General features: G+C 37.9%; 2 protein-coding genes across 5 annotated transcripts in view; one reads left to right on the top strand and one right to left on the bottom strand.

Moving 5' to 3' along the window:
• The window catches only part of pip4k2aa (phosphatidylinositol-5-phosphate 4-kinase, type II, alpha a), a 46,575-nt gene extending 24,568 nt beyond the window's left edge, over positions 1-22,007 (bottom strand). Inside the window, exons 1-3 of the mRNA XM_055182553.2 lie at positions 21,083-22,007; positions 1,921-2,018; positions 1,688-1,784 (exon numbers count right to left, since the gene is read on the bottom strand). Coding sequence (XP_055038528.2) covers positions 1,688-1,784; positions 1,921-2,018; positions 21,083-21,220 — 333 coding nt within the window. The 5' untranslated portion in view covers positions 21,221-22,007. The remainder of the gene's footprint in view (positions 1-1,687; positions 1,785-1,920; positions 2,019-21,082) is intronic.
• Positions 1-24,257, top strand: part of armc3 (armadillo repeat containing 3) — a 41,558-nt gene that overhangs the window by 8,505 nt on the left and 8,796 nt on the right. For 2 of the 4 annotated variants that reach the window (XM_055182546.2, XM_055182549.2), the window contains exons 2-9: positions 4,935-5,117; positions 8,409-8,563; positions 22,907-23,014; positions 23,145-23,239; positions 23,313-23,430; positions 23,540-23,665; positions 23,748-23,813; positions 23,923-24,098. In XM_055182546.2, the coding sequence (XP_055038521.2) occupies positions 23,192-23,239; positions 23,313-23,430; positions 23,540-23,665; positions 23,748-23,813; positions 23,923-24,098 (534 nt within the window). In that variant the 5' untranslated portion in view covers positions 4,935-5,117; positions 8,409-8,563; positions 22,907-23,014; positions 23,145-23,191. Of the gene's footprint in view, positions 1-4,934; positions 5,118-8,408; positions 8,564-22,906; positions 23,015-23,144; positions 23,240-23,298; positions 23,431-23,539; positions 23,666-23,747; positions 23,814-23,922; positions 24,099-24,257 lie in introns of those variants that run through there. The other 2 variants (XM_073864030.1, XM_055182548.2) reach the window with 2 other exon arrangements.

Genomic DNA, 24,257 nt, shown 5'->3' with positions numbered 1-24,257 from the left:
CAACTACTCGCAAATAGCGCATTTTTGCCTCTACCGCGGCTGGTGTGAACTCCAGTAACTGACGAGAGACGGATGACTTAAACTCCACTGCTACGTTCTCATTGGTAGTCGCTCCCGAAAGTCGCTTATAATTTGCATAAAGTTAAACATTTCTCAACTTACTCAATCCAGTCGCCAACGGTCACTGTCGCTCGTGTTGCAGGAAGTCGCCAAGCTTTCAATGAAATCAATGAGATTGCGTCGCTCTGCTACTGCTAGTCTGAATGCAGCTTAAAGCCACATTCAGACAGCCAGTGATGTTATCGCTGTGTGTCGCCCGTCTCTTTCAATGAGACATTTCTAAATCTGCTTGTAACTGACGAGAGAAGGATGACGTGAACTCCACTGCTTCGTTCTCATTGGTAGTCGCTCCTGAAATTCGCTCGACATTTGCATAAAGTTAAGTTTTTTTAACTTTCTCGCGTCACTGGACATGACTATACAGTGGCCAACGGTCACTTTTCTCTCATGCCGCTGGAAGTCGCCCGGTTTCCATTGAAATCAATGAGATCGCTCTGCTACTGCTGGTCGCTGGCTGTCTGAATGTGGCGTAAGGGGTGGTTTCCCAGACAGTGTTTAAGTATAGTCCCAGACTAAAATGCATTTTTTAGCTGTCTTAACTTAAAACATTAAAACATCTTTCACTGACATAAATTAAAATATATCAATGCCATTGTTTTGTTATGTCTCAAGATGGACCCAAGTAATGTTTTGTAAGGTATGTTTGTAAAAACGACTTACTTGTCCTAATATAACTAAGGCCTGGTCTTGGATTACTCTAAACCCTGTCCGGAAAACCGCCCCTAAGGGTTTGTCAAGTGCCATATGATTTCAAGCTGTCACAAGGGGTAACATACTGTAGGAAACAGAATTAACCTCCAGTACAAAAACTCCTAACTTGAACTCAATATCTTTAACAAAGACTCTAAATTAGGCAGCACATTCTTGGAAACTGATGTTTTTGTGTCAGTATTACAGTCATGTAGGTAATGCCTTTTAAATCCACACAAGACATATCAACACCCAACAAAGACTGTTGGCTGTTACTGATTACAGAGAACAGCAAAAGCATAACTTCCTTATTAGCTTAAGTGTTGAGAAAGGCCTTTCTGCGTAATACACATTGATTGCAGTTATTCTTCCTAAAAAGGGTATTTTTTCACGAAAGGGGAAATAAGGAAAGGAATATGAGGGCAATTAAGAGCATTTGTATGTGGGAGGCTGAAGGATCCAGAAACAGCTCTGTGTTATTACAGAGAATAATGGTCTTCATTACGACAGCAAATTGAGTAGTTAATGACTAAATTATCTCTTGTTAATCATGGGCTTTTCTCATCAAGACTTGAATTTGTTTTGCATTGCATCGTTTAAAAGCGAGTATACTAGAATTATTTTTGTGGGGTTTTTTTTAGCACCTACAGTCGTGCTCAAAATTATTCATACCCCACTTTTCATTGGAGAATAATCATTCTAAAAGGTTGGATTTTTGTAGATTTTTTTAAATAAAAGATCAAAAGTATTAACGATGCAGATTTATTTTCACAGACTTCTTTGGTCATATTTACAAAGGGTATGAATAATTTTGAGCACGACTGTACATATTCAGATTGAATATGATTCAACTCCCTCCTTGCATAACGGAGCTTACCTGGAAGTCCTGGTCATCGATGCTGAACCTTTCTCTTAAATTACGGAAAACAAGAGGGCAATACTCTTTGAACTTAAAATGGCTTGGCATATTCTCTCTGAAAAGCAATGTGGCAAAGAGAGAATAGTGAATTTACAAAAGAAACATTTCTATAAAGATTCAATATTAAAAATTACAATCTGCTGAATTGAATGTTAAGACTGTGAATGAAAAAGCCTTTAAAAGGATCTCACTTGTTGAAAAGATGGTTGTCCACCTTAATCTTAGAATAGGCCTTGAAGTCATCAGGCATTAGCATGATGGGGATCTGAACATGGCTCAACTCATTTATCTAGAAAAGATGCAGAAAAGATAGAGGGTTATTAGCAACTTGTTAAGGCTTTGAGTTTTAAATTGGAGTCATATAACAGACAGGGTCAAAAAGAGAGTCTCATCGCCAATATGATGTGATACATACATAATACAGAATAACAATGAGAACATTTACACTTTAAAATGCGTTTTGGTCAATCGGATTACAAGTTTTGTCCACTTTTGACTGCTTCTGTCCTGATTACTTGGAGGGGAGGGCCTATAGGTGAGTCATTAAACCACAAGGGGGAGAAAAGACGGATTTAAGTTAACGCACACGGAGAACTTTAGGCCCTGTCCCAAATGGCGCACTTGTCCGCAGTGTGTCCCATCTGTCATTTTTACGCTCTGAAGTGTGCTCATCAGCGCCCCCTTTGCACCCTTGATGCGGTCTTCGGCGTATGGCGGAAGAGCACTTAGTTTGCAGCACTTCGACCTCAGTGCGCAGTAACATCATCACTCGTGACTACTCCCCCTCTCGCTCAAACTTCTGTCAATATTAGTGCGCCTGAAGATAAAGTTCTGCAAACTAAGTGCTCTTCCGCTGTACAATATAGTTCACATTTTTTATTCGCTTAAATAATTGCCACGTTTTATTTTGTGCCACCATACTTACTCGTGTAACTACTCATGTAACAGTCTTTAAATAGGGAAAACATGGAAGTGTTTGGTGGCTTCTAAATTCATCCCTGTTTGGATCCTAAGGAATTAATGGGGCTAGGCTAAATGCTAACGCATTCACGACGCGCTGTACAATGATTAAGTGCACGCATTGAATAAAGATAGGCATGTATTAATTAGTCTAAGTTGAGGTAAGAATAGGGGTGTCACGATTCTCCAAATCTTCAATTCGATTACATTTTTTTTTCCATTCTAAGGCCGCGATTCGATTCTCGGGGTTTTTTTATTTTATTTTTTTTTAAGAAAAAAAAATGCTATGCCATTATTATTTATTATTATTATAGTTTCACATTAACATAAACATTGCATGTTTTTCCTCGCATGGGGGTTTGTGGGCTGCACTTTACGCGAGAGAGCTTGAAGAGAGAGAATTCCTTCTTGCACGCACATGGACTTAATGCGCACGTCTTGGACTCTTAGCACATGAAATAAACCAGCACGTCATAAGCAGCTGCGCTTCTCTCTGTCTCATGTGCACGCATCTGTCCAAAGTCTAAACATAAATTAAAGTAGTAATCCTTACGTATTTGTTCAGTTTTATGCATTTCATGGGAGCCAAGGCAAACTATCCCTTTTGTTTAAAATATAACCCGCTACATTTTGGCGCCTAATAAAACTGATAAAATAAGCTATTGCAATTTTCATATGCTCGCAAAATAATAAAAGAAGCGGAGAGCAGCCGCTTTAGTTTTTATCAATGATAGCCAAAGACCGCACCAAGCACTGTGGGTTCATGCTAGAATTCAGGACCGATGGAAAAACATTGTGCCGGTACACATTACACATTAGATCCATAGGTGGAGAGTAGGCTTTTGTGGCTGTTTGAACACATTCAACCACATGAGAACCTACACCACAAAAGCAATCCGTTCAAATGCGTTTTCGACTCCCTCCGAATGTGGTCGAAAGTGGACGAGCTCAAAACGTCACACCCCATTTACACCTGTATTTATAGTCGTAGAGCTGACAAAAATGCATCTTTATACCAGATGTAAATATGGCCAATGAGACATACAAGTCTGTACAAGTAATTACGCTAAATTCACTAAAAGCATTTTATAATTAAAAACGGCAATTGACAAGACGTTACGTACATCAACCAAGCAGGCATGGTTATTGTTTATTACAACTGTGCTGAAAGATTACAACACAATTTTAACACCCAAAGTCCTCACTACCAACTTGTGTTAAACCCAAAACAATTCAGCATGCTTCGCAATTATGATGCAAGTGACATTTTAGCAACCAGTGCACACCAACACACATGCCCAAGGTGCTAAGATGTGCTGGGCACAGAAATGGCAGTGTGAGTGATGTGATCTGCCTCATCAGAGGGCGATATCTCTGTGACACAATGCGCTGCTTTGCTCAGCTCAGGAACTGAAACAATGCAATACATTCAACAGTCCTCAGTTCCTGCTTTGCACAGTTTGCTCATGTAAAAACAACACTTCTGTAATTAAGTGTAATAACTGACATTTCTGCTGCACTGTGAGAAGTGGGAATTTAAAAGTGCCGTGGAAAACAATGTGAAGGTTCATTCCAACAATAAGGTCTGGTGACTCATAGATTCTTTCCCTTCGATTAAAAAATAAATAAATAAAGCACAATACTGCTAACTAAACTCAAGAGGGCTGCAGAAGGCTCTAATTACTGGGATATATTTGTTTGTTTGAGGATGTGCACGGACCAGACTAATTATACTCAATCAAATAGACATGAAGCACCATGGGAGATCAGAGATAACATCTGAGGTCTGACACTTTTAGAAACAGATGAGTCGCAGAACAGTCACTAGGCAATAATAACAAACAGTATAAAATATATAGATTATTTTTGTAGCTTTCATAAAATAATTTAATAAACAAATATCTGATTATTGCTAAGAGACTCTGTAGCTCACTTGGTAGAGCATTGTGGTAGCAAAAAAAAAAAGTGATCACAGAGATCACACATATTGATAAAAAGTATAGCTGGGATGCACTATAAGCCAATTTGGATAAAATACCTGTCAGGTGCATAAATGTAACGTAATATAAATTTATATTCCAATCAGTATAAATCAGTATACGGATCTTAAAATCAAGTGAGTTATAGCTAACTGGTTCATTTCCTTGCAAAATGTAAGTAGTGTAAGTTCAAGAAGTTGCTTTATCTGCAGTCACTTTGTGTCACCCTGCTTGTCAGTCAAAGTGTTTAACTTTTTTGCTTTTAGGCAGGTGGAAACAGGAAGTTTGGGTTGTCTTTTAAGACCTGGAGGGGTACTGCATCGACCTACTGCGATGTAACCTCTCAGAGAATGGTTAGCAGTAAGGTCTCTGGAGACTTTTCTATTGGCTAGCCAAATGATAAACCTGTGGATTGAGGGGTGTCTCAAAACCCAGTGCACTGTGGGTGGGTAAGTAGTGCTACTTAAATAAGGCAGAACGGCTTTTTTCAGTCTGAGAAAATGAGATTATACCTATTTTGTACTTTAATTTTGAGGACTATATGGTAAATCATCCATCCAGAAGTAATTTTAGAGTCTTTGGAAAACATTTTAGCCTGTCCTAGCATAAATCATGCTGCAAAACAATTTAAGACTTGTGAAATATTTATCAGTATTTCAAGATTTACAACAATTGTTCAGTCTATTAGAATGATCATTACGAAAAGCTTAAAGGGATAGTTCAACAAAAAATAAAAATTCTGTCATCTTTTCTCACCCTTAATTTGTTCCAACCTCTATGAATGTATTTGTTCTGCAGAACACAAATAAAGATATTTTGAAGGAAGTTAATAGCTAAACAGATCTCTGGCACCATTCACTTCCACAGTATTCTTTTTTCCTACTATGGAAGCCAATGGTGCCCCAGATCTGCTTGGTTTACATTATTGAAAATATCTACATATGTGTTCAGCAGTGGCGGCTCGTGACTGCTCATCCGAGGGGGTGCTAATTCAAAATAAGTGTTTGGAGTGTCATGTGTGTTGCTTGCGTTTTCAAAATGTGTGTTTGTTGCGCCATGTAAACCATGTGCATCACGTGTTTTGTCAAAATAAGTGCCTGCTGCACACGCGTCAGAACCGTTCATGATAAAAGAGGCACTCACGTTCACAAAATACATGCAAGACACTCACTTAATAGTGAACTCTAATTACACATGAGATTATGCGAGTATCTGGCAAACGCGAGCGTCTCTTTTATAATAAACCCTTTAGAGGTGTCTGCACCAGGCACTTATTTTGACAAGACACGTGATGCACACAGGATCTCTCGATGCGCTGAACACATATTTTGAAAAAAGGAACCACACACATGACAGGCTACATACATGTTGGGACGAACTTCGCATCGAGCGCCCTCGAAAAAAGAAGTCACCGGCCACCACTGGCGTTAGGCAAACAAAAAAATTTATACAGGTTTGGAATTAAGGGTGAGCTAATGATGACAATTTTCACTTTTTGTAAACTATCCCTTTAATGTATGCCACAGCCACTATATTGTATTGCTTGCTGCACTCTAAAATATTTGCTGTAATTCTGCAGCTGGTTGCCAGTAACTTACTGTATAAGATAAAGTCAAAAAATGTTTCATGTTCATTTAACTTTGAACAAAATGTTGCCAGTAAATAACATAAATGTAAAATCTACAGTAAGTTACTGGCAGCTAGTTGCCAGTAATACCCATTAATACTGTAATTTCTACAGACATTTTTTACAGTGTGTATATGCATTAAAGGTCCTACAGTAACATTTGAAAAATAAACCTTTGCCACCATTTTTGACAAAAACTATATGGGTGGAGATCTGACTGCTCACATGCAGGTCCCTTGAAACCATCTTGGACCTGACAAAAGCAGGTGTAAAGAGACTGTAATGCACGCTGTGAGTTAGGCTCATCTTACACACTGTGGTCAGAAATTAGGCTACGCTTAGCAGAATGTATGAGCTGTTCATTTTTATTTGAGAGAATGCCAAACAACAAGAATATGAGCAATCCAAGGCAGATACTCAATTGGAACAACAAATATGATAAATTAAGTAAAGTAGTGATGCACCGATGCATCGGCCGCCGATATTTATCGGCCGATTTTTGATGAATTTGAAACCATCGGCATATCGGCAATAGCACGAGAAAGGCCGATACCGATTGTTTATTAATTAACCGCATAAAGTCAATGAATTGCATGTTCAATTAAAATGATTTAATGTTTGGGTGTGCACTAGGGCTGTTCCGAATACCATTTTTTGAGCTTCAAAGCTCTAGTAGAAATCAAATCAAATATTCAAAGCTTCGGAAGGAGGGACTGAACATATTTTTCTCTTTAATAAAGGCAGGAATCTGTGTGCGTATGTAGCGGCGTGCCTGTCACGCGTGCTGCGAGATCAGCATTAGTGAAACAAAACACGAGCAAAACTTTTAATAAGGTAACGTTAGCCTAACATTTTTCTAACAAACAAACACTCCCGTATAAGAAATTAGAAGCATAGTAATTACTGATAACGTAAAGGGTAACTTAGCCCATTTAAATAAAACAACGTAAATAAATGAACGAATGAATGAAGTTCAACAAACTGTAATAAAACGGTAGCATACTTTTAAAATCAAGTTTATTTACTAACACTTACACCATCCAATATGTTTTTCATCAGTAGAACAATAAAGAAGATATTTTGCAGAAACCCCAGTGCTCCGTCATGCAAGCCAACCGATCCGCCACTTTAAACATGTATATCTAATACAAAAGTAATCCCCCATAACTCCGTGTGACATATTGATGTCTTGTGAAGCAAATCAATCAGTTTTTGCAAAAAACTGAACGTTATTTACAACACTATTAGTGTGAATGCCAAAGCAGGAAGCCCGCTTTGAGGCGATCTCTTCTACTGGTGGCGTTTGATGGCTGTTGGCTATGGATGTTGGTCTCTCTGCGCCACCTATAGAGCTGGAGCGTGAAGCGCACTTCTTGCTTGGCAAAAGCTCTGCATTAACGCTGTAAAATATATATATATTCGAATCTCAAAACTGAAAATCTAATGTCAACCAACGGAACGAATATTCGAACATTCTGGTCCAGCCCTAGTGTGCACTATACTTAAGCACAGACAGAAAACCTTTGTTAAGCTGGCTCAAATGTCTTGGACAATAAAAGAAACAGACTGCACTTTAGTGGGGCAAGAAGTCCAACTTTTTTGAAGTAGCAATATTTATACTCTGTTTAAAGCAATAGCAATGGCATTATTTATGTTTATTAAAGAAATCCATTATATGTAAAAAAAAATGTTGTTAATAAAAGAAATGCTGAATAGCAAAAACCACCTTTGAAGGTTGTCCTGTTGTCGTATTATATTTGTTTTAGCTTAATTTGTGCCTCTTATTATGTTGGTCAGTTGAATGTTAATTAGATACAATCCATGTTCAGTAAAAATAATTTGATGCAGAAATAAACTAGCTAATAGACCAACTGTATAGTGTTGTATAGTGTTTAATATCGGTATCGGCATCGGTATCGGCCAGAAGTTGTCTGCTTAAATCGGTATCGGTATCGGCCCAAAAAAATCCTATCGGTGCATCCCTAAAGTAAAGGAATTTCAGTGTCATAAGAGAAAACTAATACAACATCTAACAAATAAGCCAATTTCAAGAAAGTTAGTGCAGCTGACACTGTTTGTTTTGTGCTGACACAAACTGTTTATCCCTTCAAAGAATTGATGGGCTGTCTGACCAGAAGATGTAACTGCTCTGCGGCTCTGCCAAGCTCCTGTAGGGACCATTTACCAAATAGCTACAGAAGAGCTGCTGAAGATGACATACAAGTATTCAGAGAATCGGCCATATACCAGTGCTAACTAAAGAAACTGGTGACTGAAATCTCCACCATTTTAACACCTTCTTCTGCCTATGTTTGTTCTAAATAGCATGTAAAAAATAAGAATGGCCATGCATAAAAATACCTATTGCTTACTGCAGGGTAAGAGTAATGCTGTTTAGTTGAACTCAAGGTTAAGCAGTGAGAAATTCACAGGCAACAGGTTCTTGCAGAAACATGTGCGAGCAGGATGAGGAATGAGATTTGCTTAATAGAGGACTAACAGTGAAGCAACAGGCAACGCTGAGGGAAACTGCTCCCTGGAGCCTGATGAATACAGTGACCCCACGTCATTTACAGCAGGGGACCTTCTCAATGTCTCTCGGTAGCTACAGAGAGCAACCCTATGCCTTCCAAGGGATCTGGACTACATAGGCAAATAAGGGGAACATATAGTACCCTATAGGACCAAAATGTGCCCGATATAAAAATGTGGAAGCAAAAAATGCCACTATAGTGAATCTATTGTGAATATTATCTACACAATAAAAACAACACAATCAGTGTTCAATTTGTGACAACACACTGAATGCGTTGTCCCAAAATAGACACATCTAGGAACAACACATTTTGTGCTACTTTTAACACAACTTACTTTAACACAAAATCAACAAAAGAGACACATAATGTGTTAAATGGCATAACACAAAAAATGAAGAAAACTTAAATTTGACAAAGATAATGTAAATATACAATGGGAAAATAATAGATTTAACAAGAAATTATATTTAAATGTTCTTTAAAATAATGTATGATATATGGTTTTTGAAAACAAAATGTATTTATTATATATTTTGAAAATCTATATTATTCAAAGACTATGTATTTTTACGGATTACGCAATGACACTGCATATGCATTAAGTCCAAAGTACACACCATATTAAAATGTATGGAATTAATCGGGAAAAATAGATGTTCTCATAATTCCATGTGTGAATTTCAAATTTGCTCTTATATGATTACATTATTATCTTTCTTCATATAGACGTTTTCAGCAGGAACAACATAAACAAACGTTTGTTTGACAGACAAACTACCACTATGGTAGACTTCCACGTAGAATCAAAAGTCCTTTAAAGGAAAACACCACAGTTTTTCAATATTTTACTATGTTCTTACCTCAACTTAGACAAATTAATACATACCTTTCTTTTTTCAATGCGTGCACTTTTAATCTTTGTACAGCACCTCATGAATGTGATAGCATTTAGCCTAGCCCCATTCATTCCTTAGGATCCAAACAGGGATGATTTACAATCAGAATTAGAAGCCACCAAACACTTTCCCTATTTAAAGACTGTTACATGAGTAGTTACACGAGTAAGTATGGTGGCACAAAATAAAACTTTTGTTCGGAGCCATAGGAATGAATGGGGCTAGGCTAAATGCTAACACATTCACAAAGTGCTGTACAAAGATTTAAGCCAAAGGTATACTAGGGACGTCTGCGTATGCGCACCGTCCGCATGACGTCATTTTTGTCATCAGAAGGGTCCATGGCCGTCCGCGCGCACTGTCCGCGTGCTGCCCAAAATTTGAGGCTGCGCGGACAGTCCGTGTATGACAGCGCATGCGCGTGGAAATGTTGAGATAGGACACTACACTATAAACAATAACACAAACACTCTAAAAATGGCTGGGTTATTTTTGACCCATAATGGGTAAATATTGGACAGAACACGTGCTGGGTTAAAAATTGACCCAATGCTGGGTTATTTTAACCCAAGTGTTGGGTTATTATACCCCATAATTGCATAACAACAAACCAACATTGGGTCATTTTTGACCCAGCATGGGGTCATTTTTGACCCAGCATGGGGTCATTTTTGACCCAGCACGGGGTCATTTTTAACCCAGCACGTGTTCTGTCCAATATTTACCCATTATGGGTCAAAAATAACCCAGCCATTTTTAAAGTGAAGGCAATAGACAGCATTTGCACACACACCATCGTCTTTTCTTCATTTATTTTCACCTCTTCCAAGAACAAATTGCTGTGGAACATTTTTGTCACCATAATGTTTGATTTCTGTTCTTTGATTTATGGTTGCTGTTGTAAACTTTGTTTGCAGTGGTGGATCCACTACTTTTCTTCATCTATCCTTTTTTATGTACAGTGCTGCACTGATAGCCAGGTAGAGTAATAATTTGAATAAGAAATTATTTGTATTGTGTATACGTGTCCAATGCAGCCATCCGCGTGTAGCCGCGGGGAGTGTGCTGCGCGAACGCGGAAAAAAGTATACTCCGGCCTTAAAAGTGCACACATTGAAAAAAGATAGGTATGTATTAATTCATCCAAGTTGAGGTAAGAATAACATAGTAAAATATTGAAAAACGGTGGGGTTTTTTTACAGTAGTTTATTTCTGATAACAAGGAAAATTAACGCGTTAATTACCTTCGCTTAAATATCATATCTAACGCATATCAACCATTACACTGAGCTAATGTTAAACCTCTGGCTGTCAAACCTCAGGACAGTTGTGATCTATGCTCGTCGACTCCAATTGTCTTTAGCAAACCAAAACATTTTATTTTCGACAAGGTACTTCAGTTTAGGATCAGAGATCAGTTTAGCCACTAGCCAGACCGTTAAATAAATACATACCAGAAGTTCACTTCAGTTCAGTGCAAGAAAAGAAGTTGTGGTTTAAAACAACATATTTTTACTTTGCGAAAATGCCGATCGTTTCACTAGATAAGACCCTTGCCTCGGTTGGGATCGTTTAGTCTTTTTCACTGTCTTAAACTGTAAAGTTGGTTATATTCTTGGTTATAATATTGGTTATATCAATATTTTTACAAAACCATTCTTGCTTTTTAAAAAAAGGCCCCTGGAAATCGGTAAGAGTAAGAAAATAGTTTCCACTTAAAAGAAACAGTGAGTTGGTCAGTTTTTCTGAATTCAGAAACACCCCAATTATGTATCACGAACATATATTTTGCTAGTTTTTGAAATCTGAAGGAGGTTGCACACCGGGCAGCGGCAAATGTAGGACAACTTGCATGTATCGCAGACCGGACGTGCATATTCAACAGCGCAAGTTTAATCAGACTCAGAGTCTACTTCAAGATGCATACTATGCATTAGCAGCCTATGTTAATCTATGATTTGGGACAAATATCATTTAATTTAATGTCAAACTATGTGAGTGGCGCCGCAGGGATTAGAGCAGCGTCCAGAGTCACAGTGAACAGTCGCCGTCAAATGCTGCTGGTGTGTGTACATTCATTGAAAATAATGTGTTAGATTTTTAGATACATGGCGCAATGAGACTGCTATGGTAAACCTTAAGTGTATGCAAGTGTATTGCTCATGTTTGAACTTGGTCTAGAAGAAATTAGCCTTTTAGCAGACTAAAAAGCAGTGAGCCTTTAGAGTTGGTAACTAGATAGATCCAATAAATGGTACCTTATTTAGACATTGAGCCAATGACTAAACGTGGGCAATTTCAGAGACAACACACTACACTACACTACACTACACTACACTACACTACACAAACACACTTTAACATCCCAGTTTCAACCAACGTACTACATCCTTTCAAAATTAAAGGACACTGGCCTAAAATGTCTAACAAAGTAGAGACCAGGGCCCGGTTGCATAAAAAACCTTAAATTAAGAAAACCATTATCTATAAGGTTATGGGTACCCTTTATGAAACGCGGGATGCAAGACAAAACCTAAGGATTTACTTTAACAAATAAGTGAACTTTAAGTATTAACCCTTAAATGTTCCCTTAAAGGACAAGTTCGGTATTTTAAACTTAAAGCCCTGTTTTCAGATTGTTTATGATAAACTAGAATGGTTTTGACTGAAATTTGAAAATAGGCTGCTGGCCCGAGAATTTTCGGTTTCTGTGGTATCAACCCCCCACCCTCACAATAACGGCATAGGTGAACTGGAACAATCCTTCCTAAAATGCATTAAACTTTTAAAAAGACGCTTTCCAACAGGTGTTTTACCATTCATTGTAAACTTGTGGACCTATTTTTTCAAACGCCTCACACCTGTACATTCTTCCATTGAGAGCTTGAATAATAGACACTCCAGCCCAGTTGATGGCGATAATCCACCTTGCCAATTGCAAGATTACAAACAACTCCATTTCCGTTTCCGGCGGAGTAATACCGTACCTCACAGCACATCTAATAGAGTCAATGGAGTTGGACAAAAACTACGATAAAACCTGTTGGAAAGCATCTTTTGCAGCGATTTTTGTGTGAGCATATCAGTGAACACCCCTGACCACTCTGTGAGTTTCACGTCTTTGTAAACGAAAGTTTAATGCATTTTAGGAAGGATTGTTCCAATGCACCTATGCAGCCATTGTGGGGATGGGGGGGGGGGGGGTTTGACACCACAGAAACCGAAAATTCTTGGGCTAGCAGCATATGTCCAAATTTCACTCAAAACCGTTCTATTTCATCATAAACAATCTGAAAACAGGGCTTTAAGTGTAAAATACCGAACTTGTCCTTTAAGTTTTGTTATGCGTTGCTATAAAGCCCACTGTACCTTACCTTAGTACCCACTTTACCTTAAGGTAGTGTGCACAGACTGCACACCAAAGCGTTTACTCCGGTGACCGGCATATGTTTTCAGTTTTTTCCAATAGAAGCATAGCGCTTCTCAAAAAAGCCAGCAGCTGGCTTTTTCTGCGCAGAAAGTCGGCACTCGACGGTTTTTCCGTGTTCAGCGCTGAGCGTCAAGAGTTGAAAAATATTAAACTTTGGGTGAAAGGCTCAGCTCGTCCATGTCAGTTCTCACACGGCCGTCCAATCACAGTGGAGGAGGGTCAGGATAAACATCACAACAACCAACCGGCGTATCATTCAACAACTGATAAACAAAGCAGAAGTATCATAGCAACCAAAGCACTGAAAAAGCTGCCAGTCTGCAAAAAAGCTGGCAGTCGGTGTCTGCCTGAAGTTTTCAGCCATGTTTGAAAGCTTTGGTGTGCACACCCTCTAAAAAACATAATAATTAAGGGACCATGTCCCTTAACATAAAAGTCATGGCTGATATTATTTTTTTAAAGAGGAGGAAGTACAGAGGCATATTTCTTACAATCAAAATAAAATTGTTATTGTATAAATGTCTTCAATGTACACAAATCCACCGTCGGTTGAGCGGTGTCCGCTGATTTGTTTACGCTGTGATTTTGTAATATAATTTTGTAATATAACAACCCCTTCTTCATTGCTATGTTTTGACAGACACAAAACACATAGGTAAGGGTGACAGTTAAGACGTTTGTTGCAGCTCAAAATCTTTTCTTTCCACCTCAGGGAAACCTTCACTTAAGTATTTTCATGCAACAGGGCCCAAATGCACAGGATCTATAAGCTCATCACCACCAAACTAGTTCTGTAATACTTGAAACAAAGTTTACTAGGCATAAAAAAAAATAAAGTTTGGTTCCGGTTGGTTGTCAGTTTAGGTCATGGGTCGGTAGGGAATTTATTTTATTTTATTTTTTTATTTTTTTTACAGTGGCAGCAAGGGATAGGTAGGAAATTGTTAAATATTATTGCGTGTTTGTCTCACGCAGCGCAGAGCCACGGATCTCCACGGATTATCTCTTTTTAATTGTGAGAGAGAGAGAGAGAGAGAGAGAGAGAGAGAGAGAGAGAGAGAGAGAGAGAGAGAGAGAGCAGTAAATGCAGCTGAACGAATACACTGCGTGTTTTAAAGTAAAAAATAAATAAATAACGAAACGCAATATGTGGAGGCCGGTGTTGAATCTGTCTGTATGATATGAAAAATATCTTACGTGAGCCTGTGGCTAAAGTATAAAAGTGGAACTCTTTGTAGCATAATCAGGGCTTGACATTAACTTTTTTGCTCACCAGCCAAAGTGGCTAGTTGTTTTTCAAAGGTACTAGCCAAAGTTAAATTGTATATGATTACATTTGACTTTGGCATCCTAAAATTACTTTAATTCGAGCAAATTTACTTGCTAAATTAGATGCAGACTGAATTTCAAATGCAGTCTGACTACCCGAATTAAGACAACATTTAGCTGGTATATAGCTGGTATATCAGTATAGATCATATAAGATGCATGAAAAACATGCTAGTAAGTAAGGCATAAATAGATTAACTTTGAATGAATATATTAAAAGTAGAACAGGGGTGTAGAAGAAACACTAATTCTAAACTGAAAAGATAAACACAAAACCCATCGATTACCACTTTAAATATTTATTAACAACACCAGTAAATACTGTCAAGATATGTACATTAATTTTACTGTCATGCAGATGTATTTTATAAGCTAAATGGTTTCTGATAAAAGTGATTTAAGACTTTTAATGACAAATGTCGGGAGGGCATTATTGTTACATTAAAATGATGCGCGAACCTCTCGATGGCGGGTTTCTTTTAATTTCGTGTGCATTCAGATGCGCTGAATTTCTCTTCGCTCTTGCCCTGAGAGTTTGCACGCAAATTATATCTAATCAATCACTTCCATGCAATTGTTTTATCTTTCCCGAAGTGTGTATGTGCTCAGACTGCGTCCTCTTGTGCATTCGCAAATCCATCAGCTCTCGCGCGCTCTCTGGAAGGTGACGCTTTGGTCCGCAACACCCCGCTGATCGCGTGCGCGTCTCTCAACAGATCTCTGTGCGTTGCTCTGGGTGCAGAATGCTCATGGAAGTTGTAGTTTCCCAGTGTCGCATTGCGTATTGTTTATCATTTCGCATAACTTTTAAGAAAACAGACCCGCCTTACGGCCGAAATCTTACCCGCGTTTGGCGGTGTTAATGTCAAGCCCTGGTCATAATACCATAAATTCAAATATTATAATTCACTTACTGCCAGCAAAAATGAGCCTTGGTTTGTGCTCTCTGGAAGAGAAAAGCCCACTTGCATATCGTTGTTCAGCTCGTCTTTTTTTGTCTGTAATTTACAACTTTCGGCGGGGCAAAAGATCACGTTGCTGTGCCCGAAACAGCATCTCGAATGCACACCAAAAATTACCACTTTACCAGTGCTTTTGTAAGTGGCGACAACGATCTGTGAACTATTGTGTTAACGACTGTGTAGCTGCTTTGTTTGTTGCTGGAGGACGCGTGCTTTACAAAAACGGTGCTGTACTAAAAGGTAAATTATAGTTCGCCTCAAAAAATTTTTATTTGTGTATTTATTTAATGTGTATTATTTCTTCCCCAAGCTCATAAAATAAATTTGGGTCGCACATAAATTGGCAGGGTCGGTCGGAAACCGGAACCAAACAAATTTTTTTTTTAGGCCCTATCACAAGTAACCCGAAATGTCTCATATTACAGGTGTATAACAAACTGAAGCAAAAGTACATTTGTTCAACAACCAGTGTAAAATCAGCACTTATCTCCGTGCACACGTCTCACTGGGCCAAGTTTCACACCACCACTTCCTGTTTGTCTCTATGGTAGCAAAGTCAGGTTTTCCGCTACAGCGCTGACAAGCTTGCACTCCATCAATGCAGGAAGACTAGCTCAGAGAAAGCTCATATTCCTACCAGATGTTTATAAAGCTCTTTGTTTAAACACTGTGCAGTCATATCTTTCAGTCATTCAAAGAAAGTGGGGGTTTGGCATTTCGGCCTCCCTACCATTATTGATCCAACAATGCCTTCATTTATTGCATATGAGCGTATGAATCTAAAAACAGAAGCTGCAATAAACTTTAAAGCACTAGATGTATAACTAATATCATCTTAAAGTTTCGCTGATTTAATTAAACTTTTAAACAGCAACACACATTTAGCTTTAAAGAAGCAAGAGTTCTGGAAACTAGGAAGGAGAGCATTTATCTAACCTAATGGCTCCTGGTGAAAGGCCAAAGAAAAGACATTAAGGTCACATATGAGTCTATTATTTGTAGTTTGTCTATGCATTTAAAATCCCAGATATAAGCCATTGTACAAAAGCTCTAGTTCATATACTGTGAAAGCTGGCAGAGATAGTGAGCATATAACAACAGTGTTTAAAAACAATCTTGCTATTTGCTTACACACATTGTGTCAGTCAGCAAACCTCACAGCAACAGCAACCAAAATAGCCAACTGTATTAAAAATAGGTTACTTTCTAAAAATAAGCGGTTAACAGTTTAGTTGCAAGGCATCATAATGGAGGGTGAAAACACGCAAATGTAATCCCTAAAAGATTAGAGATAAAGTACAAGAATAATTTGCGATGCATGTTCATCTTTTATTACTATAGGGTAAATTAAATCTGTTACACTGGTTGTTAATCATCTTTGCTGCCCTCAAAATAAGCAAGACACACTGAATGTTAACTCAAAGTACACAGCATTACGTGCACTTTGGTGTTTGTTCAACCCAGTGCTGGCTTTTCATTTAACAAAACACTTTACAATGTGCACAGAAGACAAGCACTACAGGACCATGCCAAACTTATTAAAATTGCAGCTAACTGAATATGAGTCATTTTACTAGCTTTAAATGCTTATACAATTGTTTGCATTGCCATAAAAGGCTCACCATTGCTCTAAGGACTAGTTATTCAGACAATCTGCCCATTTAACTTGACTTGCAAAGGCTACGTGGGATAGAAGTGGCATGGCAATTGGCAAAATGCTTTTGGTTAAGCATGATATGCATACAACGCAAAAATTGAAACAGAATTGCATCTTTTTGAAAAGAGCTCATCTAAACAATCTAAAGATGAAACATTTCTGATTGAGCCTTAAGGACTTTGATGCTGATCAGCATTCGCCTCAGGCTGTGTAAAAATAAAATAGCGCGTCTATTTTCCCAGTGCCACAGATCGGCTGCTGTATCTCAAGTATTTTTAGAAACTTCTTATGCAATCCAGAGACAGACAGAGCAGCTCTTGGTCGGGGCAGGACGGTCTTGGAATCATGAAAGGTTTAGTAAAGACAAAAGTAAGAGATAAAATGGATTAAAACAGAGAGTAAAGACTTAAGCACGGTAAGCAGAAATGGGAGGATAGATGAGCAGCAACCCAAAAATTTGCTGGACTAAAACAAAGGCTTTCCACTGTGTTTGGTTTCAATAATCTAAATTTAACATCCTTCTTAAAATGTATTCCGTTATCAACATCAATGCAAATACAAAATGAGTCTTAAGTAGACGCACAAAACAGACAACTTGAAAATACAAAAGCCAATATGCTCCAACAGAGAAACAGGTTACATTATATTGCGCTTTCAATGGTTTGCTAATGAAATTCAAGCACAATCGTGGTCCTTAGTGGTCAAGAGCCACTTTCTGTTTAGTAGTCTGAGCTCAGTGAGGGCCTGCAGCTGCATGCATGATTCATTAACAATGTAAGCACCACAGAGAGCTGCACCAACAACTCCACCCTTAACTTTCTTGACCACATGGTCATACAGTTTGCATGGCTGCCTAAGATCCAAACGACCTAGCATTAAGCTTTTGGGCCTATTTACATAGCTTGGCACAAATCAGTGAAGATCAATGAATATAACTGATAGGGCTTTCACAGATAAGGACGGATCTGTTTTTTGCTTCTACAGAAAGTCTATCTTGTGATTTTTGGACTCCCCCTCTGTCTAATGCCCTAATTTCATTCCAGCCCTGCAAGACCAAGACCTGACCTCCTCTTTGACCTGGGGCACATAGCACTCTCACACCACAAGTCTATGTGGTGCAAAACAACCTCAGATATTGTTAGCGTTGGTTTCATAGATATTTAACAAGATTTTTTTTACAACGAAACATGATCATTTCAGTCCTTCAGGATAACTGCAGATATTTTGTCACATGTGACAAATAAGGAAACTGACCAGTTATAAACTGGGATAAATCTCAAATAATCTAATCTAATCTAAACAGTCATACCATAGTACACTAATCTTAAATAGGATAAAAAAACTATACAGGAAAAATATGAAGAGTTCAGGGGCGAAACCCTGACGTTTGAAGTTTTCATTTTTATCAGGTTCTTATGCTTAGGTTGAGTAATTTCACTTTAATGGCAATAAAAAGGTTATTAGTCAGTAATCGGAATGCCTTAATTATACAAACGTCACTTTAGTTGCATTCAGGGCTTGACATTAACACCCGCCAACCCGTCAAATGCGGGTAGATTTCGGCTGTGGCGGTTAAAACAGCCAATCCCACTAGCAGCTTTGGCAGGTTGAATATCATTTTTTAATTGTAGTTTTCTTAAAAGTTATGCGAAATGATAAACAATGTGCAATGCCACACTGGGAAACTACTCTGCACCCAGCGCAATGCACAGAGACCGTTTGTTGAGACGCGCGTGCGATCAGCGGAGCATTGCGGACCAAAGCGCCACCTTCCAGAGAGCGCGCGAGAGCTGATGGATTTGCGAATGCACAACAAGAGGACGCAGTCTGAAGTTTAAAAAAAGTTAATGTCAAGCCCTGGTCACATTACATTTGTATTTTACTTCAAAACCCTCTATGTGCATGCAGTAAAAAAATAAACTTCTTTGGACAAGATAGAAAACCGTTGCAAAATCACAAAAGATGCAACAAAAAAAAAAACATTGCAAATGAGGGGTCAGAATTCAAAAGGTAAAAATGAAGAAACTAAACCAAACATTTGGGCGCTGTGATGCATGTGTCTGTCACATTCAGGTTGTAAGTTTAAATGAGATCAATGAGTCACTTCACATTCGTCTTCCATGGACTTTGCTGAAAAACTGACGCGGCGTTTAATAAATTCTGCCAACAAACCAGCATTTCTGCATGACCTGAGGTCAGGATTAAGAAACAATGATGGCCACCACTGTATCTACAAAGTCATCATTTTGCTCTATAAACCATAGAGTCATCATAAGAAAGCGTGGGTTATTTTCCTTACTGGCCCATCTCAGAGTCCAAACCTCAACCCCATCATGCAAATTTGGTAGTTGGAAAATAAACTGCACTTGTACATTCAAAGGAAACCCTTTGGCATGGATTGCAGAAGGCATTGGATAACATTATATTGAAATATATTGACACTATGCCAGAGAGATGGTAAAGCTTTAAAGCGCTAACTCAGTTATTACTACAAGTTGTACTGTTTTCAAATTTCAAATGTTAGCTCAATATTCCTTTTCAAGTATCAAACAGGTAAACCAAAAATTTTCAGGCTAACTCAAAACTTGCGTACAAAGTGAAACCTGATGTGAGATTTGATTGTAGCCACCGCTCAGTCTTGGGTGAAAACAACCGTACACCCAGTTTTCTGTCATACGCTCATCTCATTTGATAAATGAGACCCACAGTGTTTATTATTATTCTCTGATTTTGTCTTTACAAGGAGCTTCTGTCAAATGTCAACCAACCATCCATGTGCTCCCGTATTGCTCAGTGTTTCGGGGCATTGCGTTAGAAGCGCAAAAGGTCATGGGAACCCAGGGAACACACATACTGATTAAAAATGTATATCTTGTAATGCACTGTAAATGACTTTGGATAAAACATCTGCCAAATGCATAAATGTGAGTATAATTAATGCGTTCTACATTTATTCACTATACATACACAAGTACATTCAAAAACAAATCCCAAAAAGTGAAAAGAGTACAACAAACTAACATATAAGATGTCCAAAGAATGACATTTAGGTTAAGCTTTATGTAAAACACTAAAGTAGTGCTGTTGGATTGGTCTGTGGTTGTTAAATTATGAGAAGATGAGCAACAATTAGCTAGTGGTTAACCTGTTAACCTGAATCCCATTTCTGAACCCCCAACAAAAAATGTCATAGCCAAACTAAAATAGATACAGTTTATGAAGTCTTTGCACTAAAAGCATAAGTTTGGTGTCATTTGAAAGCAGACACTTGGAAGTTTATTAAGAGGTGAAAATTAAAGTTGTTAGTTGTTTCAAAAAGCTAAAATCAGATAAAATCTTTCCTTCCCTTATATTTACATTAGACTTTGTGCTTTTCTCACAAATGTCATAATTTTTCACAATGTCTAACACTCAAGCTATGATATGACCTACTGCCCACAAAGACGTCAATATGTGAATATCATCAAGTGTTGTCTTTTTTAAAACAGTTAGTCAGCTGATCTATTGCTTCAACAGGCGTACAAGCTTATCTTGCAACCAACTTCCAACAGGAAATGATTACTCACCCACACTCCTCACCAATGATACAGATATTATTTTGCAACCTCTTTTGCATGCACAAATAAGGACACAGATGCATGACAATTGTGCTTCGTAACTGTACAAAAGTTTCAAACTACACTCCATCATCAAGTGGTCAGTACATGTTGAATGATGGCAACAGCCTTTAAAGTTAATAATTTTTTGCTGACATGCTGTTTTGTTTTGGGAACAAGGGAATGTGCAACTGCAAAAGGAGCCAAAACCTATCCATAACTGAAGATCATGAATTGTATGGACCCAACAGATGGTGTCTAGTTTACAACTGCATAGAGAGAGCAACTGCTGTTTGCAAGACTTCCCTTTCTAATAATACACAATTAGATATGTAATGCATTAAAACAATCATAAAGAAATGAATGCAGTTTTGACTTACCGAATGGTTAATTCCCCACATAAGAACACTGAGCAGAGGGTCGCTGGCACGAAACAGCTTCAATTTCTGAGCCACGAAATGTTTCTTCTTTGTTTTTTTGCTCGCAAATGATGAGACAGCGTTAGCAGCCGATGCCATTGTTTGTTGTATAACAATAAAGTAACTATCACACAGTGACAAGTGCTTTAAGTAAGCTACTGGCGTCCTAACTGTCTCTTAGTAAAATATCATTTGGCATAACGTTCAGTTAGCTAACCCCAGCCAGCTAACTGTACCAACTCAACTATTAGCGTGTTACACAGATGAATATCTCACCCAAATGCGATAAAACACACAGTTATTACATACAGCATTAAAGTTACGAACAAAATGCGGTGTTATTTTTAAATTCTTATCCGTAAACGGGAGAAGCTCCTTAAGGCTTCATTTGTAAGCCTCCCCTAACGTTACTTGCTAACTAGCTAACATGCCAAGCAAGCTTTTCTCAAGCCCTTTTATAAACACTACACTTGTGGTAAAACAGAATATCATGGACGGATATAAGAGAATATGAAAAGTAAAAAATTAATTTTACGACGTCAGACTAATTTACATATAAAAGCGGAAAAACAGGCATCCACTGCGGCGCTGCTCCATTAGCATGCTAACTCACCCCAGTCAGGCTAAGCCAACAACCCTTCAAATATGTCTCGTGCAAAATCCCACTCCCACTTTCTTTCTTTGTCGCTTGTCCGCCCCGAAAAAAATTATAATTCCCAAAGAAAGCCAGTATTCCGATTGTTGAAGGTGTCAGAGACTAAATTCGGAGTGAATTTTGTCAGATATATTGCTTTAAGTTGACGTATCCGGCTCAGCTCCGCACTGCCCAAATGACGGACTGACAGTTCCACACACACACGCGAGCGCGCGCACAGTGAGAGAGTGGGAGGAGGTCGAGACAGCGCCTCGTACACACAAACAGTAACACAAACACTATGATTTTTTTATCACTACAATCTTTATTCGTTGACGTGAACCTAAAACAGAGGATCTAAACCTTTTTGACTTCAAGGCTCCCCATGTCCACAACAATCTTTCAAGGTCCCTCCCCACACAATGTTTACCCATTGAAATATTCTATAGCTTGGCATAGCTCAATAAAATATATATTTGATCCAATAACCAAACACTACGAAATATTTTAATTTAAGCTTATTTTGTCTTATTGTAAATAATTTTAAAGCACTTGGAGACCTGTTAAGGCCCCCTAGTGGGCCCCGACCCTCTGGTTTAGAAACACTAAATGAGAAGACGAACGAGTAAATTGTTTCTTGAAATATTTGAAAACGATACAATCTAACACAAAATCAAGAATTTAAAAGAAAAATTAGATGATGCTGATAATCTGTCATCTTTCCACACCATACAGAATGAATGACTGCTGTATAAAATACCCATACTTCCTGTTTAACATAACACAAGATATATAATACAAAATAATTTTTAGATTAGATAAAAATTTTATTCAACATTCACACAGGAAATAGACTGATTTACTTTGTACCTCTTGTTAGGCAGACTGTATTAATATATAGACTATTATTTTGGAAAATGGCATATATCGTGCATTGTTGGTACTGGACCTACACAAATATCTATTATTTTAGTAATTAATTACTTAAAAACAAAATCGATAATGAACTTTTTTTAATGATTATTTACCATTTTCTTTTTTTGTCATCTGTGTCAGATCTTCTAATGATAAGACCTACATAATTTATAAAAATGATCATGTTTACGACAAACATATATTACGAATAAAAAATTAAAGCTGTATTATTTCAGATTAGAGGGATACTTGCGCCACCTTCAGGAGAGACGACAAATGACATCAGTTTCCTAGCAACAGCAGCACGCTAAACAGTCTCGACCATCCCGCTTTTTGTTTAGCAGGTAGTTATGCTTTGGATAAATTACTTCTTTTCATACATTTATTTTATAATTAACTAACGCTATGCCAGTTACATATGTTTGTTTCTATTACATCGTTCACTTGTTCTGTTGTCGTTTTGTTTTGTGTTAGTTCAGTGAACCTAAATGTGCATGTAGGTTGAATTACCTGACCTCTGAATGGGTAAAAAAGTCAAGAAAGAGTCTGAGTCCTTTGCTAAAGATGCGGTGAGAACATGTTTTCTTTACTATTGTGATTTAGCATAAAATATTGATTAAATGTGAAGTATTATTCTTTTAGTTTGACCCTCTGTCTATCGAGAGCAAGAATGCAGCAACAGCAGTCCTTATGCTTAGTTCCCCTGAAGAAGACGTATTGGCAAAAGCTTGTGAAGCCATCCTCAAATTTGCAGAGAAAGGTCACCAATATCACCTAGTGTTTCTCAGATAATTTTGCATGTGATATGCATGCAATGTGTTCCGTTGCATTGCTGTTTTGTTGACCACATGTTGTGATGATATTTTTAGGTGATGAGAATAAGACTTCTCTGATGGGTTTGGGGGCAGTTGAACCGCTTTCTCGTCTTATATCTCACGAGGACAAGATTGTGCAGAGGAAAGCTGTCATGGCTCTGGGGGTTATGGCTTCAAACAGTAAGCACAGCAGAAAAACAGGCAAAAAAGTGAATGAAATAATGTTTGGCCACATGATTTTTCTTTACATTTATTTAAACAGGTGAAGTTAGAAAAGCTTTGAAGACGCTGGATGTGATACCTGCAATTATCAGCAAACTATCTGAAGGTACAACTGAATAGAGATGTAGAATATAAAATATAATCATAATATTTTTTATATATAATTATTTTTACCTTATATATTTTTTCTTTTCTCTCTTTAACCTTTGCCACAGAGGACATTGTGGTTCTTGAGTTTGGCACTTTGTGTTTGGCGTCCCTGTCTGTGGACTTCTCATTCAAGGTGCAGATATTTGACCATAAAGGACTTGAACCTTTAATTCATCTCATGTCCAACCCAGATGCTGATGTGAAGAAGAATTCAGTGGAGTGCATCTTTAATCTTGTACAAGTAAGAGAGGGCCAGAAGATCTGTTGCAAATTACACTAAAAGGAAACAGCAAAATTGAGTTTGAAATACTTAGTATTTTATGTACTTTATGTTGTGTCATTTGATAGGCTTTCAAAGCATAAGCTTTTGAATCCCAGAAGGATACAGTTAAAACATTTG

The sequence above is a fragment of the Misgurnus anguillicaudatus genome, chromosome 25, assembly GCF_027580225.2.
Source record: "Misgurnus anguillicaudatus chromosome 25, ASM2758022v2, whole genome shotgun sequence".
Taxonomy (NCBI): Eukaryota; Metazoa; Chordata; class Actinopteri; order Cypriniformes; family Cobitidae; genus Misgurnus; species Misgurnus anguillicaudatus.
The sequence above is the reverse complement of the archived record's forward strand: the minus strand, read 5'-3'. Positions and strand labels throughout refer to the sequence as shown.